At 41.0% G+C, this 15769-nt stretch overlaps 1 protein-coding gene across 1 annotated transcript in view; it reads left to right on the forward strand.

The window, feature by feature from the left end:
- LOC135460651 (cleavage and polyadenylation specificity factor subunit 1-like) overlaps window positions 1-2872 on the forward strand; it is a 117083-nt gene extending 114211 nt beyond the window's left edge. The window contains 2 exon segments of the mRNA XM_064737557.1: window positions 2325-2470; window positions 2692-2872. Of these exon segments, the coding sequence (XP_064593627.1) occupies window positions 2325-2372 (48 nt within the window). The 3' untranslated portion in view covers window positions 2373-2470; window positions 2692-2872.
- The last annotated feature ends 12897 nt before the right edge of the window (window positions 2873-15769 follow it).

Raw genomic sequence — 15769 nt, forward strand, 5'->3', positions numbered from 1 at the left:
CTGGGGACACACCCGGGCACACCTGAGATTGTGAGTGACACACCTGGGCACACCCGGGCACACCTGGGGACATGGGGGCACACCTGGGCACACCCGGGCACACCTGGGGACACCTGGGGACACACCTGAGATCGTGAGTGACACACCTGGGGACAGCTGGGCACACCTGGGCACACCTGGGCACACCTGGGATCGTGAGTGACACACCTGGGCACACCTGGGGACATGGGGGCACACCTGGGCACACCTGGGGACACACCCGGGCACACCTGGGGACACACCCGAGATCGTGAGTGACACACCTGGGCACACCTGGGGACACACCTGGGGACACCTGGGGACATGGGGACACACCTGAGATTGTGAGTGACACACCCGGGCACACCTGGGCACACCTGGGGACATGGGGACACACCTGAGATTGTGAGTGACACACCTGGGGACACCTGAGATTGTGAGTGACACAACTGGGGCACACCCGGGACACACCTGGGCAGGATGGGGACAGGTGAATTTTGCCCAGGTGAGTTTTAGGTAAATTTTGGGACAGGTGTGGGACAGGACAGGTGAATTTGGGACAGGTGAATTTTGGACAGGTGAGGTTTCACAGGTGAGTTTTAGGTGAATTTTGGGTGAATTTTGGGACAGGTGAATTTTGGGACAGGTAAATTTTGGACAGGTGAGATTCAGGACAGGTGAATTTGGGACAGGTGAATTTTGGGACAGGTGAGGTTTCACAGGTGAATTTTGGACAGGTGAATTTGGGACAGGTGAATTTTGGGACAGGTGTGGAACAGGACAGGTGAATTTTGCCCAGGTGAATTTTGGGACAGGTGAGGTTTCACAGGTGAGTTTTAGGTAAATTTTAGGTGAATTTGGGACAGGTGAATTTTGGGACAGGTGAGATTCAGGACAGGTGAATTTTGGGACAGGTGAGTTTTAGGTGAATTTTGGGTAAATTTTGGACAGGTGAATTTTGGACAGGTGAATTTTGAACAGGTGAGGTTTTGGTGAATTTTGGGTGAATTTTGGGTGAATTTTGGACAGGTGAATTTGGGACAGGTGAATTTGGGACAGGTGAAATTCAGGACAAGTAAATTTGGGACAGGTGAATTTTGGGACAGGTGAATTTTGGGACAGGTGAATTTTGAACAGGTAAATTTGGGACAGGTGAGGTTGCCCGGGTGAGTTTTAGGTGAGTTTTAGGTGAATTTTGGGTGAATTTTGGGTAAATTTTGGGACAGGTGAATTTGCCCAGGTGAATTTTGGGTGAATTTGGGACAGGTGAGGTTGCCCAGGTGAGTTTTAGGTGAATTTTGGGTGAATTTTGGGTGAATTTGGGACAGGTGAATTTTGGAACAGGTGAATTTTGGACAGGTGAGGTTTCACAGGTGAATTTTGGGTGAATTTTGCCCAGGTGAATTTTGGAACAGGTGAATTTGGGACAGGTGAATTTTGGGACAGGTGAATTTTGGGTGAATTTTGGGTGAATTTTGGTGAATTTTGCCCAGGTGAATTTGCCCAGGTGAGTTTTAGGTGAATTTTGGGTGAATTTTGGGTGAATTTTGCCCAGGTGAATTTGCCCAGGTGAGTTTTAGGTGAATTTTGGGTAAATTTTGCCCAGGTGAGTTTTAGGTGAGTTTTAGGTGAATTTTGGGTGAATTTTGGGACAGGTGAGGTTTCACAGGTGAATTTTGGGTAAATTTTGGACAGGTGAATTTGCCCAGGTGAGTTTTAGGTGATTTTTAGGTGAATTTTGGGTGAATTTTGGGTGAATTTTGCCCAGGTGAATTTGCCCAGGTGAGTTTTAGGTGAATTTTGGGTGAATTTTGGGTAAATTTGCCCAGGTGAATTTGGGACAGGTGAGGTTGCCCAGGTGAGTTTTAGGTGAATTTTGGGTGAATTTTGGGTGAATTTTGCCCAGGTGAATTTGCCCAGGTGAGTTTTAGGTGAATTTTGGGTGAATTTTGGGTGAATTTGGGACAGGTGAATTTGCCCAGGTGAGTTTGCCCAGGTGAATTTTGGGTGAATTTGGGACAGGTGAATTTGCCCAGGTGAGTTTTAGGTGAATTTTGGGTGAATTTTGGGTGAATTTTGCCCAGGTGAATTTGCCCAGGTGAGTTTTAGGTGAATTTTGGGTGAATTTTGGGTGAATTTGGGACAGGTGAGGTTGCCCAGGTGAGTTTTAGGTGAATTTTGGGTGAATTTTGGACAGGTGAATTTGCCCAGGTGAGTTTTGGGTGAATTTTGGGTGAATTTTGGGTGAATTTTGCCCAGGTGAATTTGCCCAGGTGAGTCTCTGACCTCTCTCCCCTCCCCCACAGATCCTGGACGACCTCCTGGAGATCGACCGAGTCACCGCCCACTTCTGAGGGACCCAAAATCCCCAAAATTCCCCCCAAAATTCCCTGAAAATACAGAAATTCTGAACAATTCCCCCCCCAAAAAAATCCAGAAAAAAATTCCCCAGAATTCCCCCCAAAATGCCCCAAAATCCCCCAAAAAATACAAAAATTCCAAAAAAAAATCCCCCCAAAAGAAGAAAAATATTCCCCAAAATTCCCTGAAAATACAGAAATTCAGAACAATTCCCCCAAAAAAAAAAAAAAAAAAAAAATTCCCCAAAATTCCCAGAAAATACAAAAATTCAGAACAATTCCCCCAAAAAAAATCCAGAAAAAAATTCCCCAAAATTCCCCCCAAAATTCCCAGAAAATACAAAAATTCTGAACAATTCCCCCAAAAAAAAATCCAAAAAAATTTCCCCAAAATTCACAGAAAATACAAAAATTCAGAACAATTCCCCAAAAAAAAATCCAAAAAAAATTCCCCAAAATCCCCCCAAAATTCCCAGAAAATACAAAAATTCAGAACAATTCCCCCAAAAAAAAATCCAAAAAGAAATTCCCCAGAATTCCCCCAAAATTCCCTGAAAATACAGAAATTCTGAACAATTCCCCAAAAAAAAAAATCCAAAGAAAATTCCCCAAAATTCCCAGAAAATACAAAAATTCAGAACAATTCCGCCAAAAAAATTCCAAAAAAAAATCCAAAAAAAATTCCCCAAAATTCCCAGAAAATACAAAAACTCAGAACAAAACTCAAAAAAAAAATCCAAAAAAACATTCCAAAAAAATTTCCCCAAAATTCCCAGAAAATACAAAAATTCAAAACAATTCCCAAAAAAAAAAAATCCAAAAAAAATTCCCCAAAATTCCCCCCAAAATTCCCAGAAAATACAAAAATTCAGAACAATTCCCCCCCAAAAAAATAAAAAAAAAATTCCCCAAAATCCCCCCAAAATTCCCAGAAAATACAAAAATTCAGAACAATTCCCCCCAAAAAAATCCAAAAAAATTCCCCAGAATTCCCCCCAAAAATCCCCCAAATTTCAAAAAAAACCCCAAAAATTCCAAAAAAAAAATCCCCAAAAATCCCCCCAAAATTCCCAGAAAATACAAAAATTCAGAACAATTCCCCCCAAAAAAATTCCAAAAAAAAAATCCAAAAGATATTCCCCAAAATTCCCAGAAAATACGAAAATTCAGAACAATTCCCCCAAAAAAAATTCCCCAAAATTCCCCCAAAATTCCCAGAAAATACAAAAATTCAGAACAATTCCCCCCAAAAAAAACAGAAAAAATCCCCCAGAATTCCCCCCAAAAATCCCCCAAAAAATACAAAAATTCCAAAAAATTCCCCAAAACTCAAAAAAAAAATTCCCCAAAAATCCCCCAAAAGAAGAAAAATGTTCCCTAAAAATCCCCCAAAATTCCCAGAAAATACAAAAATTCAGCACAATTCCCCAAAAAAAATCCAAAAAAAATCCCCCAAAATTCCCAGAAAATACAAAAATTCAGAACAAATCCCCGAAAAAAATCCAAAAAAAAATTCCCCAAAATTCCCCCCAAAAATCCCCCAAAAAATACAAAAATTCCAAAAAAAAATCCCCAAAACTCAAAAAAAAAATTCCCCAAAAATCCCCCCAAAAGAAGAAAAATACTCCCTAAAAATCCCCCCCAAAAAAACCCAAAAATTATTAAAAAAACCCCAAAAATCCCCCCCAAAAATTTCTTAAAATCCAAAAAATTTCCCCCCACCAAAAAAATTTTGTAAAAAACCCCCAAAAACTTCCCAAAAAAAATCACAATTTTTTTTTCAAAATCCCCAAAAATATCCCTTAAAAACCCCCCAAAATCCCCCAAATTTTGCTACAAATCCCCCCAAAAAAATCCCAAAAAAATCCCCAAAAAATCCCAAAAAAATCCCAAAAAAAATCCCAAAAAAATCCAAAAAAATCCCAAAAAAAAAAAAAAAATCCCAAAAAAATCCCAAAAAAACCCCCAAAAAATCCCAAAAAAAATCCCAAAAAACAAAAAAACCAAAAAAACAAAAAATCCCAAAAAATCCAAAAAAAATCCCCAAAAAATCCCAAAAAATCCAAAAAAATCCCAAAAAACCCCAAAAAATCCAAAAAAAAATCCCAAAAAATCCCAAAAAACATCCCAAAACCCCCCCAGAATTCCGGTTTGTAATAAAACACAATTTTCCATTTTGCCTTTGAGGTTTATTTGGGGGAATTTTTGGGGAAATTTGGGGTATTTGGGGGGGAATTTGAGGGAATTTTGGGGTCATTTTTGGGATTTTGGGGTTCACAGTGTTTGGGGTTTTTCACAGTGAATTTTGGGGAGGGGGATTTGGGATTTTTGGTATTTTGGGGCGATTTTGGGGTAATTTTTGGTGTTTTGGGGGAGATTTTTGGGGTTTTTTCAGGTATTTTTGAGGCTGTTTTTCTCTTTTCCAGGTGATTTTTTTTGGGGTGTTTTTCACCCAATTTCGGGAATTTATTTTTATTGCGTTTTGTGGGGGTTTTTTGTCTTTTTTCACGTATTTTTGGTGGTTTTCAGACATTTTTTTCTGGTTTTTCGGCTGAATTTTGCTGATTTTGGGTGTTCCCAAGTGATTTTTGGGGCATTTTCAGGTGTTTCCATTCAATTTTTGGGGCATTTTCTGGTATTTCCGGCAGATTTTGTGGTATTTTTGGGTGTTCCAAATCCATTTTTTTGGGGTATTTTCAGCGTTTTCATCCATTTTTGGGTTATTTTAAGCATTCCCATCCAATTTTTGGGTTATTTTCAGCATTCCCATCCAATTTTTGGGGTATTTTCAGCATTCCCATCCATTTTTGGGGTATTTTCCGATTTTCCCATCCAATTTTTGGGGTAATTTTTGGCTGTTTTGGGTTTTTCCTGTTGTTTTTCAGATACTCTCAGGTGTTCCCATCCCATTTTTGGGCATTTTCTGGTGTTCCCATCCCATTTTTGGGTATTTTCAGGTGTTTCCATTCAATTTTTGGGGCATTTTCTGGTATTTCCAGCAGATTTTGTGGTATTTTTGGGTGTTCCAAATCCATTTTTTTGGGGTATTTTCAGCGTTTTCATCCATTTTTGGGGTATTTTCAGGATTCCCATTCATTTTTTGGGGTATTTTCAGTGTTCCCAGCTGATTTTTGGGTTATTTTGGGTGGATTTTAGGTGTTTCTCGTTGTTTTCCAGATGTTCCCAGGCCAATTTTTGGGTTATTTTCAGCATTTCCAGCCGATTTTTGGGGTAATTTTTGGCTGTTTTGGGTCTTTCCTGTTGTTTTTCAGACACTCTCAGGTGTTCCCATCCCATTTTTGGGGTATTTTCAGGTGTTCCCATCCCATTTTTGGGCATTTTCAGGTGTTTCCATCCAATTTTTGGGGCATTTTCTGGTATTTCCAGCAGATTTTGTGGTATTTTTGGGTGGTCCAAATCCATTTTTTGGGGTATTTTCAGGATTCCCATCCATTTTTGGGGTATTTTCAGCATTCCCATCCAATTTTTGGTTATTTTCTGGTTTTCCCATCCAATTTTTGGGGCAATTTTTGGCTGTTTTGGGTCTTTCCTGTTGTTTTTCAGATACTCTCAGGTGTTCCCATCCCATTTTTGGGGCATTTTCAGGTGTTCCCATCCAATTTTTGGGGTTATTTTCAGGTGTTTCCATTCAATTTTTGGGCATTTTCTGGTATTTCCAGCAGATTTTGTGGTATTTTTGAGTGTTCCAAATCCATTTTTTTGGGGTATTTTCAGGATTCCCATCCATTTTTGGGGTATTTTCAGCATTCCCATGCGATTTTTGGGGTATTTTCAGCATTCCCATCCAATTTTTGGGGTATTTTCAGCATTCCTATCAATTTTTGGGGTATTTTCACCATTCCCATCCATTTTTGGGTTATTTTCCGGTTTTCCCATCCAATTTTTGGGGCAATTTTTGGCTGTTTTGGTCTTTCCTGTTGTTTTTCAGACACTCTCAGGTGTTCCCATCCCATTTTTGGGGTATTTTCAGGTGTTTCCATCCAATTTTTGGGGCATTTTCTGGTATTTCCAGCAGATTTTGTGGTATTTTTGGGTGTTCCAAATCCATTTTTTTGGGGTATTTTCAGCGTTTCCATCCAATTTTTGGGGTATTTTTAGGTACTTCCAGCTGATTTTTGGGGTATTTTCAGGATTCAAATCTGAATTTTGGGTTATTTTCTGCATTCCCAGGCCAATTTTTGGGGTAATTTTTGGCTGTTTTGGGTTTTTCTCGTTGTTTTTCAGACACTCTCAGGTGTTTCCATCCAATTTTTGGGGCATTTTCAGGTGTTTCCATTCAATTTTTGGGTATTTTCAGGTGTTTCCATTCAATTTTTGGGGCATTTTCTGGTATTTCCAGCAGATTTTGTGGTATTTTTGGGTGTTCCAAATCCATTTTTTGGGGTATTTTCAGTGTTTTCATCCATTTTTGGGGTATTTTCAGGTACTTCCAGCCGGTTTTTGGGGTATTTTCAGGATTCCCATCCAATTTTTGGGGTATTTTCAGCATTCCCATCCATTTTTGGGTTATTTTCCGGTTTTCCCATCCAATTTTTGGGGTAATTTTTGGCTGTTTTGGGTTTTTCCTGTTGTTTTTCAGACACTCTCAGGTGTTCCCATCCCATTTTTGGGGTATTTTCAGGTGTTTCCATCCAATTTTTGGGGCATTTTCTGGTATTTCCAGCAGATTTTGAGGTATTTTTGGTGTTTCCAAATCCATTTTTTTGGAGTATTTTCAGCGTTTTCATCCATTTTTTGGGGTATTTTCAGCATTCCCAGCCGTTTTTTGGGGTATTTTCAGGATCTCCATTCATTTTTTGGGGTATTTTCAGGATTCCCATCCAATTTTTGGGGTATTTTCAGCATTCCCATCCATTTTTGGGGTATTTTCCGGTTTTCCCATCCAATTTTTGGGGTAATTTTTGGCTGTTTTGGGTTTTTCTCGTTGTTTTTCAGACACTCTCAGGTGTTCCCATCCCATTTTTGGGGTATTTTCAGGTGTTTCCATCCAATTTTTGGGGCATTTTCTGGTATTTCCAGCAGATTTTGTGGTATTTTTGGGTGTTCCAAATCCATTTTTTTGGGGTATTTTCAGCGTTTTCATCCATTTTTGGGGTATTTTCAGGATTCCCATCCAATTTTTGGGGTATTTTCAGCATTCCCATCCAATTTTTGGGGTATTTTCAGGTGTTTCCATTCAATTTTTGGGGCATTTTCTGGTATTTCCAGCAGATTTTGAGGTGATTTTGGGTGTTCCAAATCCATTTTTTGGGGTATTTTCACCGTTTTCATCCATTTTTTGGGGTATTTTCAGGTTCTTCCAGACGGTTTTTGGGGTATTTTCAGCATTCCCATTCATTTTTTGGGGTATTTTCAGGATTCCCATCCAATTTTTGGGGTATTTTCAGCATTCCCAGCCGATTTTTGGGTTATTTTCCGGTTTTCCCATCCAATTTTTGGGGTAATTTTTGGCTGTTTCGGATTTTTCTCGTTGTTTTTCAGACACTCTCAGGTGTTCCCAGCCCATTTTTGGGGTATTTTCAAGTGTTCCCATCCCATTTTTGGGGTATTTTCTGGTATTTCTAGCAGATTTTGTGGTATTTTTGGGTGTTCCAAATCCATTTTTTTGGGGTATTTTCAGCGTTTTCATCCATTTTTGGGGTATTTTCAGGACTCCCATTCATTTTTTGGGGTATTTTCTGCATTCCCAGCCGATTTTTGGGGTATTTTCCGGTTTTTCCCATCCAATTTTTGGGGTAATTTTTGGCTGTTTTGGGTCTTTCCTGTTGTTTTTCAGACACTCTCAGGTGTTTCCCATCCAATTTTTGGGGTTTTTTATTTTCAGCATTCCCAGCTCGATTTTTGGGTTATTTCCGCCGTTTTTTTTCGGGTATTTTCAGCATTCCCGGCCGGTTTAGGGGTGATTCCATCCGATTTTTGGGGTATTTTCAGGTGTTTCCATCCAATTTTCGGGTATTTTCAGCATTCCCAGACGTTTTTTGGGATATTTCAGCCGTTTTTTGGGATATTTCAGCCGTTTTTTGGGTATTTTCAGCATTCCCAACCGGTTTTGGGGTGTTTCCATCCAATTTTGGGGTATTTTCAGGTGTTTCTATCCCATTTTCGGGTATTTTCAGCATTCCCTGCTGGTTTTGGGGTGTTCCCAGTCGGTTTTTGGACTGGTTTTGGGTTTGGGATCATTTTCGGGGTAAATCTGAAAGTTTTGGGATCCCTGGTGATCCCCAATCTTGTCCCCAGGTGCACTGCTGTCCTTGGTGTCACCACAGTGGTGGCCTTTGTCACCAGGGGTGACATCAGCCCTGGGTGTCCCCAAGGGGTTTTTGGGCTGGTTCTGGGTGGTTTTGGGTCATTTTTGGGGTAATTCTGAAAGTTTTGGGGTCCCTCATGACCCCAGTCTTGTCTCCTGGTTGTGTCACCTCTTGGTGTCACCACAGTGGTGGCCTTTGTCACCAGGAGGTGACATCAGCCCTGAAGGTCCCCAAGGGGTTTTTGGGCTGGTTTTTGGTGGTTTTAGGGCATTCTGGGGACATTTTGGGGTCCCTGGTGACCCAAACTTGTCCCCTGGTAGACTCAGGTCCCTCTTCTTGGTGTCACCACAGTGGTGGCCTTTGTCACCAGGAGGTGACATCAGCCCTGGGTGTCCCCAAGGGGTTTTTGGGCTGGTTTTTGTTGTTTTGGGTGATCCTGGATGGTTTTGGGGGCAGTTTTGAAGATTTTGGAGTCCCTGATGACCCCAAACTTGTTCCCAGCTGGTTCTGTCACCTCTTGGTGTCACCACAGTGGTGGCCTTTGTCACCAGGAGGTGACATCAATCCTGGGTGTCCCCAAGGGGTTTTTGGGCTGGTTTTGGGTGGTTTTGGGGTGATCCTGGATGGTTTGGGGCAGTTGTGAAGATTTTGGGGTCCCTGGTGACCCCAAACTTGTCCCCTGGTAGACTCAGATTTCTGTCCCCCCTTGGTGTCACCACAGTGGTGGCCTTTGTCACCAGGAGGTGACATCAGCCCTGAAGGTCCCCAAGGGGTTTTTGGGCTGGTTTTTGGTGGTTTTGGGTGATCCTGGATGGTTTTTGAGGGAATTTTTACGGTTTTGGGGTCCCTGGTGACCCAAACTTGTCCCCTGGTAGACTCAGGTCTCTCTTCTTGGTGTCACCACAGTGGTGGCCTTTGTCACCCAGAGGTGACATCAATCCTGGAGGTCCCCAAGGGGTTTTTGGGCTGGTTTTGGGTGGTTTTGGGTCATTTTTGGGGTAATTCTGAAAGTTTTGGGGTCCCTCATGACCCCAGGCTTGTCTCCTGGTTGTGTCACCTCTTGGTGTCACCACAGTGGTGGCCTTTGTCACCAGGAGGAGTCATTGCTCCTAGAGGATCCCATGGGGATTTTGGATGGAGTTTTGTTGTTTTGGGTGATCCTGGATGGTTTTGGGGCAGTTTTGAAGATTTTGGAGTCCCTGATGACCCCAAACTTGTTCCCAGCTGGTTCTGTCCCCCCTTGGTGTCACCACAGTGGTGGCCTTTGTCACCAGGAGGTGGCATCGGTCCTGCAGGTCCCCCAGGGGGTTTGGGCTGGTTTTGGGTCATTTCAGGGGTAAATCTGAAAGTTTTGGGTTCCCTCATGACCCCAGTCTTGTCTCCTGGTTGTGTCACCTCTTGGTGTCACCACAGTGGTGGCCTTTGTCACCCAGAGGTGACATCAATCCTGGAGGTCCCCAAGGGGTTTTTGGTGGTTTTGGGTGATCCTGGATGGTTTTTGAGGGAATTTTTATGTTTTTGGGGTCCCTGGTGACCCAAACTTGTCCCCTGGTAGACTCAGGTCCCTCTTCTCCTTGGTGCCACCACAGTGGTGGCCTTTGTCACCAGGAGGTGACATCAGCCCTGGAGGGTTTTGAGCTGGTTTTCCTCAGTTTTGGGATATTTTGATGGGGTTTTTTTTTGGGATAAGTTTGGGGTTTTTTTGGGAATATTCCAATCCCTGATCCCGGAATTCCCTCCAGGGTTCCTGGTGCTCCACATGGACGAGGAGCAGGACAGCAGGTGGACCTGGAGCAGCTCATCTCCGGTGAGGGAGTGGGAATCCCAAATTCCCAAATTCCTGAATTCCCTGAATCCCTGAATCCCGAATTTCCACATTGCCAAATTCTGAATTCCCCAAATCCTGAATTCCGAATTTCCACATTCCCAATTGCCTGAATTCCGAATCCTGATTTCCACATTGCCAAATTCCCGGATTTCCAAATCCCCAAATCCCAATTCCCTGAATTCCTGAATTCCCACATTGCCAAATTCCCGGATTTCAAATTCCCAAATTCCCAAATCCCTGATTCCTGAATCCTGAATTACAAATTCCCAAATCTGATTCCCAAATTCCCCAATTCCTGAATTCCCTGAATCCCTGAATTCCCGAATTTCCACATTGCCAAATTCCTGAATTCCCAAAATCCCTGAATTCCTGAATTTCCACATTGCCATATTCCTGAATTCCTGAATTCCTGAATTTCCACATTCCCAAATTCCCGGATTTCCAAATCGCCAAATTCCCAAATTCCTGAATTCCCAAAATCCCTGAATTCCTGAATTTCCACATTGCCAAATTCCTGAATTTCCAAATCCCCAAATCCCCGAATTCCCAAATTCCTGAATTTCCACATTCCCAAATTCCCGGATTTCCAAATCGCCAAATTCACAAATTCCTGAATCCCTGAATTCCCAAATTCCCCAATTCCCGGATTTCCAAATTCCCAAATTCCTGAATTCCCAAAATCCCTGAATTCCTGAATCCAAATTCCAATATTCCTGAATTCCCAAATTCCTAATTCCTGAATTCCCTGAATTCCTGAATTCCCAAATTCCCGAATTCTGAATTTCCAAATTGCCCAAATTCCTGAATTTCCAAATCCCCAAATTCCGAATTCCGAATTCCTGAATTTCCAAATTCCCAAATTCCCATTCAATCGAATTCCTGAATTCCCCGAATTCCCTGAATTCCTGAATTACCAAATCCCCGAATTCCTGAGTTCCTGAATTCCCAAATTCCCTAATTTCCGAATTTCCAAATCCCCGAATTCCCAAATTCCTGAATCCCCAATTTCCAAATTCCTGAATTCCCAAATTCCTAAATTCTGAATCCAAATTCCAATTTGAATTCCCAATTTCGAATTTCCAATCCCAATTCCTGAATTTCCAAATTCCAAATCCTGAATTCCAAATCTGAATTCCTGAATTCCAAATTCCCAATTTCTGAATTTCCCATTCTGAATTCAATTCCAAATCCTCAAATTCCTGAATTCCCGAATTCCTGAAGTTCCAAATTCCTAAATCTCTGAATTCCTGAATTTCCAAATCCCCGAATTCCCGAATTTCCAAATTCCCAAATCTTTGAATTACCAAATTCCTAAATCTTTGAATTCCCGAATTCCTGAAGTTCCAAATTCCTAAATCTCTGAATTCCTGAATTTCCAAATCCCCAAATTCCTGAATTTCCAGATTTCCAAATCCCCAAAATCCTGAATCCCCGAATTTCCAAATTCCTAAATCCTTGAATCCCCAAATTCCCAAATCTCTGAATTCCCCAATTCCTGAATTTCCAAATCCCCTAATTTCCCCATTTCCAAATTCCCAAATTCCTGAATTCCTGAATTTCCCAAATTCTTAAATCCCTGAATTCTTGAATTCCTGAATTCCCAAATTCTAGGGGAAAAAAATCTACATTTTGTAGGATCTGAACTTCAATTTTTTGGGAACATCCTGTGGTTTTAGGGAAGAAAATCCCATTTTTAGGGAAGAAATCCCATTTTTTAGGCCCAAATCCCTCATTTTTAGGGAGAAAAATCCCATTATTGGTGGGAAAAATAATTCCATTTTTCAGGCCAAAATTCCTCATTCTTAGTGAGAAAAAATTGAGATTTTTAGGGGAAAAATCCCATTTTTTGGGAAAAAATTCCCATTTTAAGGGGAAAAAATGCCATTTTTCAGTCAAAATTCTTCATTTTTTAGGGAAAAAATTCCATTTTTCAGGCCAAAAATCCTCATTTTTAGGCCAAACAAATCCTGGCTTTAGAGGGAAAAAAATTCCCATTTTTCACATGAAATTTCTCCACTTTTAGGGAGAAAAATCCCATTTTTAGGGAAAAATTCCCATTTTCAGGTGAAAAATCTTCATTTTTTTAGGGGAAAAAAAATCCCATTTTTCAGGCCAAAATTCCTCCTTTTTAGGGAGAAAAAATCCCATGTTTAGGGGAAAAAAATCCCATTTTTCAGGCTGAAATCCTCATTTTTAGGGGGAAAAAATCCCATTTTTAGGGGAAAAAATTCCCATTTTTAGGGGAAAAAAATCCCTAATTTTTAGTAAAAATATTTCTCATTTTTAGGGGGAAAAAATCCCATTTTTAGGGGAAAATCCCCCCAATTTTTAGGGAAAAAAATCCAATTTTTTGTGGAAGAAGAAATCCTCTCGGGAAGGGCCTTTTTGGCTCCCCAGCATTGGGAAAAATATTTTCCATTTTTAGGGGGAAAAATCCCATTTTTAGGGGGAAAAATCCCATTTTTAGGGGAAAAAATCCCTAATATTTACGAAAAATATTTCCCATTTTTAGGGGAAAAAATCCCCTATTTTTAGGAAAAATATTTCCCATTTTTAGGGGGAAAAATTCCCATTTTTAGGGGAAAAAAATCCCATTTTTAGGGGGAAATATCCCATTTTTAGGGGAAAAATCCCATTTTTAGGGAAAAAATCCCTATTTTTTAGGAAAAATATTCCCATTTTTAGGGGAAAAAATCCCATTTTTAGGGGAAAATCCCCCCAATTTTTAGGGAAAAAATCCAATTTTTTGTGGAAGAAGAAATCCTCTCGGGAAGGGCCTTTTTGGCTCCTTGGCATTGGAAAAAATATTTTCCATTTTTAGGGGGGAAAAAAATCCCATTTTTCAGGCGGAAATCCTCATTTTTAGGGGAAAAAAAATCCATAATTTTTAGGAAAAATATTTCCCATTTTTAGGGGGGAAATAAATCCCATTTTTAGGGGAAAAAAATCCCTATTTTTAGGAGGAAATATTCCCATATTGTAGGGAAAAAAAATCCAATCTTTTTAGGGGGAAAAATCCCATTTTTAGGGGAAAAAAATCCCTATTTTTTAGGAAAAATATTTCCCATTTTTAGGGGAAAATCCCCCCAATTTTTAGGGAAAAAATTCCGATTTTTTGTGGAAGCAGAAATCCTCTTGGAAGGGCCTTTTTGGCTGCCACTTTGGGATGACCTCACTTTTCTGGATTTTCGGGATTTTTTCCCCTCTCTCTCGGCTCTGAGCTCATCCCGTGGAGCCGAGCCCGGAAAATTCCCGACCTTTCCAAGGCGGCCGCAAAAAACTCTAAAAAAGGGAAAAAATTCCATTTTCTGTCGGCTCCCAGGGCCCTTCCGGGAGAAAAGGGGGGAGGAGGAATCCGCCCGGAATTCCGGGAATTTTTGGGGATCCCGGGGGGGCTCCAATCCCAAAAAATTTGGGATAAACAAGGAAAAAAAACTTGGAAAAAAACCCCATTTAATTGAAGTTTTTTGGGATCATCCCAAGATTTTAATTGTTTGGGATCATCCTGAGCATTTCATTTGAATTTTAGAGGTTTTGGGATCATCCAAAACCTCTGCTAGGAATTTTTTGGGATCATCCCAAAACTTTCATTTTAATTTTGAGTTAAATTTTAATTTTTGGAGTTCATCCCTACCATTTAATTTTTAATTTTTTTGGGATCATCCTCTGCCTTTAAGTTTTTATTTTTTTGGGATAATCCTGAGCCTTTAATTTTTTTTTTTTTTTTGGGATCATCGTGAGCATTTTAATTTTAATTATAAATTTTTAGGATCATCCCAAACCTCTCCTTTAATTTTTTGGGATCATCCACAGCCTTTCCTTTTAATTTTAATTCATTTGGGATCATCCTGAGCATTCCATAATTTTAATTTTTTGGCATCATCTCAAGCCTGTCATTTTAGTTTTAGTTTGGTTTTTTTTTTTGGGATCATCCAGAGTTTTTCCTTTCAATTTTACATTTTTTTGGGATCATCCCAAACATTTAATTTTGATTTTTTTGGGATTATCCTCTACCTTTAATTTTAGGTTTTTTGGGATCATCCTGAGCTTTTCATATTTATTTTTTAGGCTCATCCCAAGCCTTTAATTTAAATTTCATTCCAATTTTTTTTGCTCTTCCCACCAAAAAAAAAAAAATCCCAGGAAAAACAGGGAAAAATTTTTCCCTGTCGGTCCTCAAGTCCTCGATAACGATGGGAATAAAATTCTCATTTTTTGGGGAAAAAAAATTCCATAAAAATTCCCAGATCCAGCAAATTTTTCAGGATTGGGAATTCCGGGATGGGAGCATTGGAATTTCCTGGGAGTGTTGGGAATTTGGGGCTGGATCGGGAGTGGATTCCGTGGGATTTTCCTGAGCAAATCTCTCCCAACCCCATTCCCAAATTCCTGGAGTGGCTCCGGGAATTGATCCGGGGGGAATGCTGAGGAATTCCAGTGGGAATTCAGTGGGAATGTGGTGGGGAAAGGAGTGGGAATGCGGCACCAGAAAAATGGGAATGTGATGGGAATGAAGCAGGGATCCAGGGGGAACAGCGCGGGAATGCCGTGGGAATGGGGTGGGAATTCCTGGGAATTCCCGGAGTTTTCAATGTCCAGGGCTGGGGGATCCCAATCCCGATCCTGATCCCAATCCTGATCCTTGATCCCAATCCCAATCCCAATCTAATCCCAATCCAAATCCAATCCCAATCCCGATCCTGACTTTAATTCCGATCCCAACTCCAATCCTGATCCTTGATCCTGATCCCTGATCCCAATCCAATCCTGATTCCAATCCCAACCCAATCCCAATCCAATCCCAATCCCAATCCAATCCTGATCCCAATCCCAATCCCAATCCTAATCCTGATCCTGATCCCAATCCTGATTCTGACTTCAATCCCAATCCCAATTCAAATCCTGATCTCAATCCTGATCCCAATCCTGTCATCAATCCCAGTCCTGATCCCAATCCCAATCCTGACCCCAATCCCAATCCCAATCCTGATTCCTGTCCTGATCTCAGTCCTGATTCTGATCGGGATTCCAATCCTGATTCTTTATGATCCCGACTAATCCCGATCCTTGATCCCAATCCCAATCCTGATCCCAATCCTGATTTTTTCTGATCCTGACTCCAATCCTGATCCTGATCCCAATCCCAATCCCAATCCAAATCCAATCCCAATCCCAATCCAATCCCGATCCCAATCCCAATCCCATCCCAATCCCAATCCAATCCAATCCCATCCCAATCCCAATCCCAATCCCAATCCCAATCCAATCCCGATCCGAATCCTGATCCCAATCCC

Source organism: Zonotrichia leucophrys, unplaced genomic scaffold (assembly GCF_028769735.1).
Source record: "Zonotrichia leucophrys gambelii isolate GWCS_2022_RI unplaced genomic scaffold, RI_Zleu_2.0 Scaffold_75_219274, whole genome shotgun sequence".
In the NCBI taxonomy this organism is placed as follows: domain Eukaryota; kingdom Metazoa; phylum Chordata; class Aves; order Passeriformes; family Passerellidae; genus Zonotrichia; species Zonotrichia leucophrys.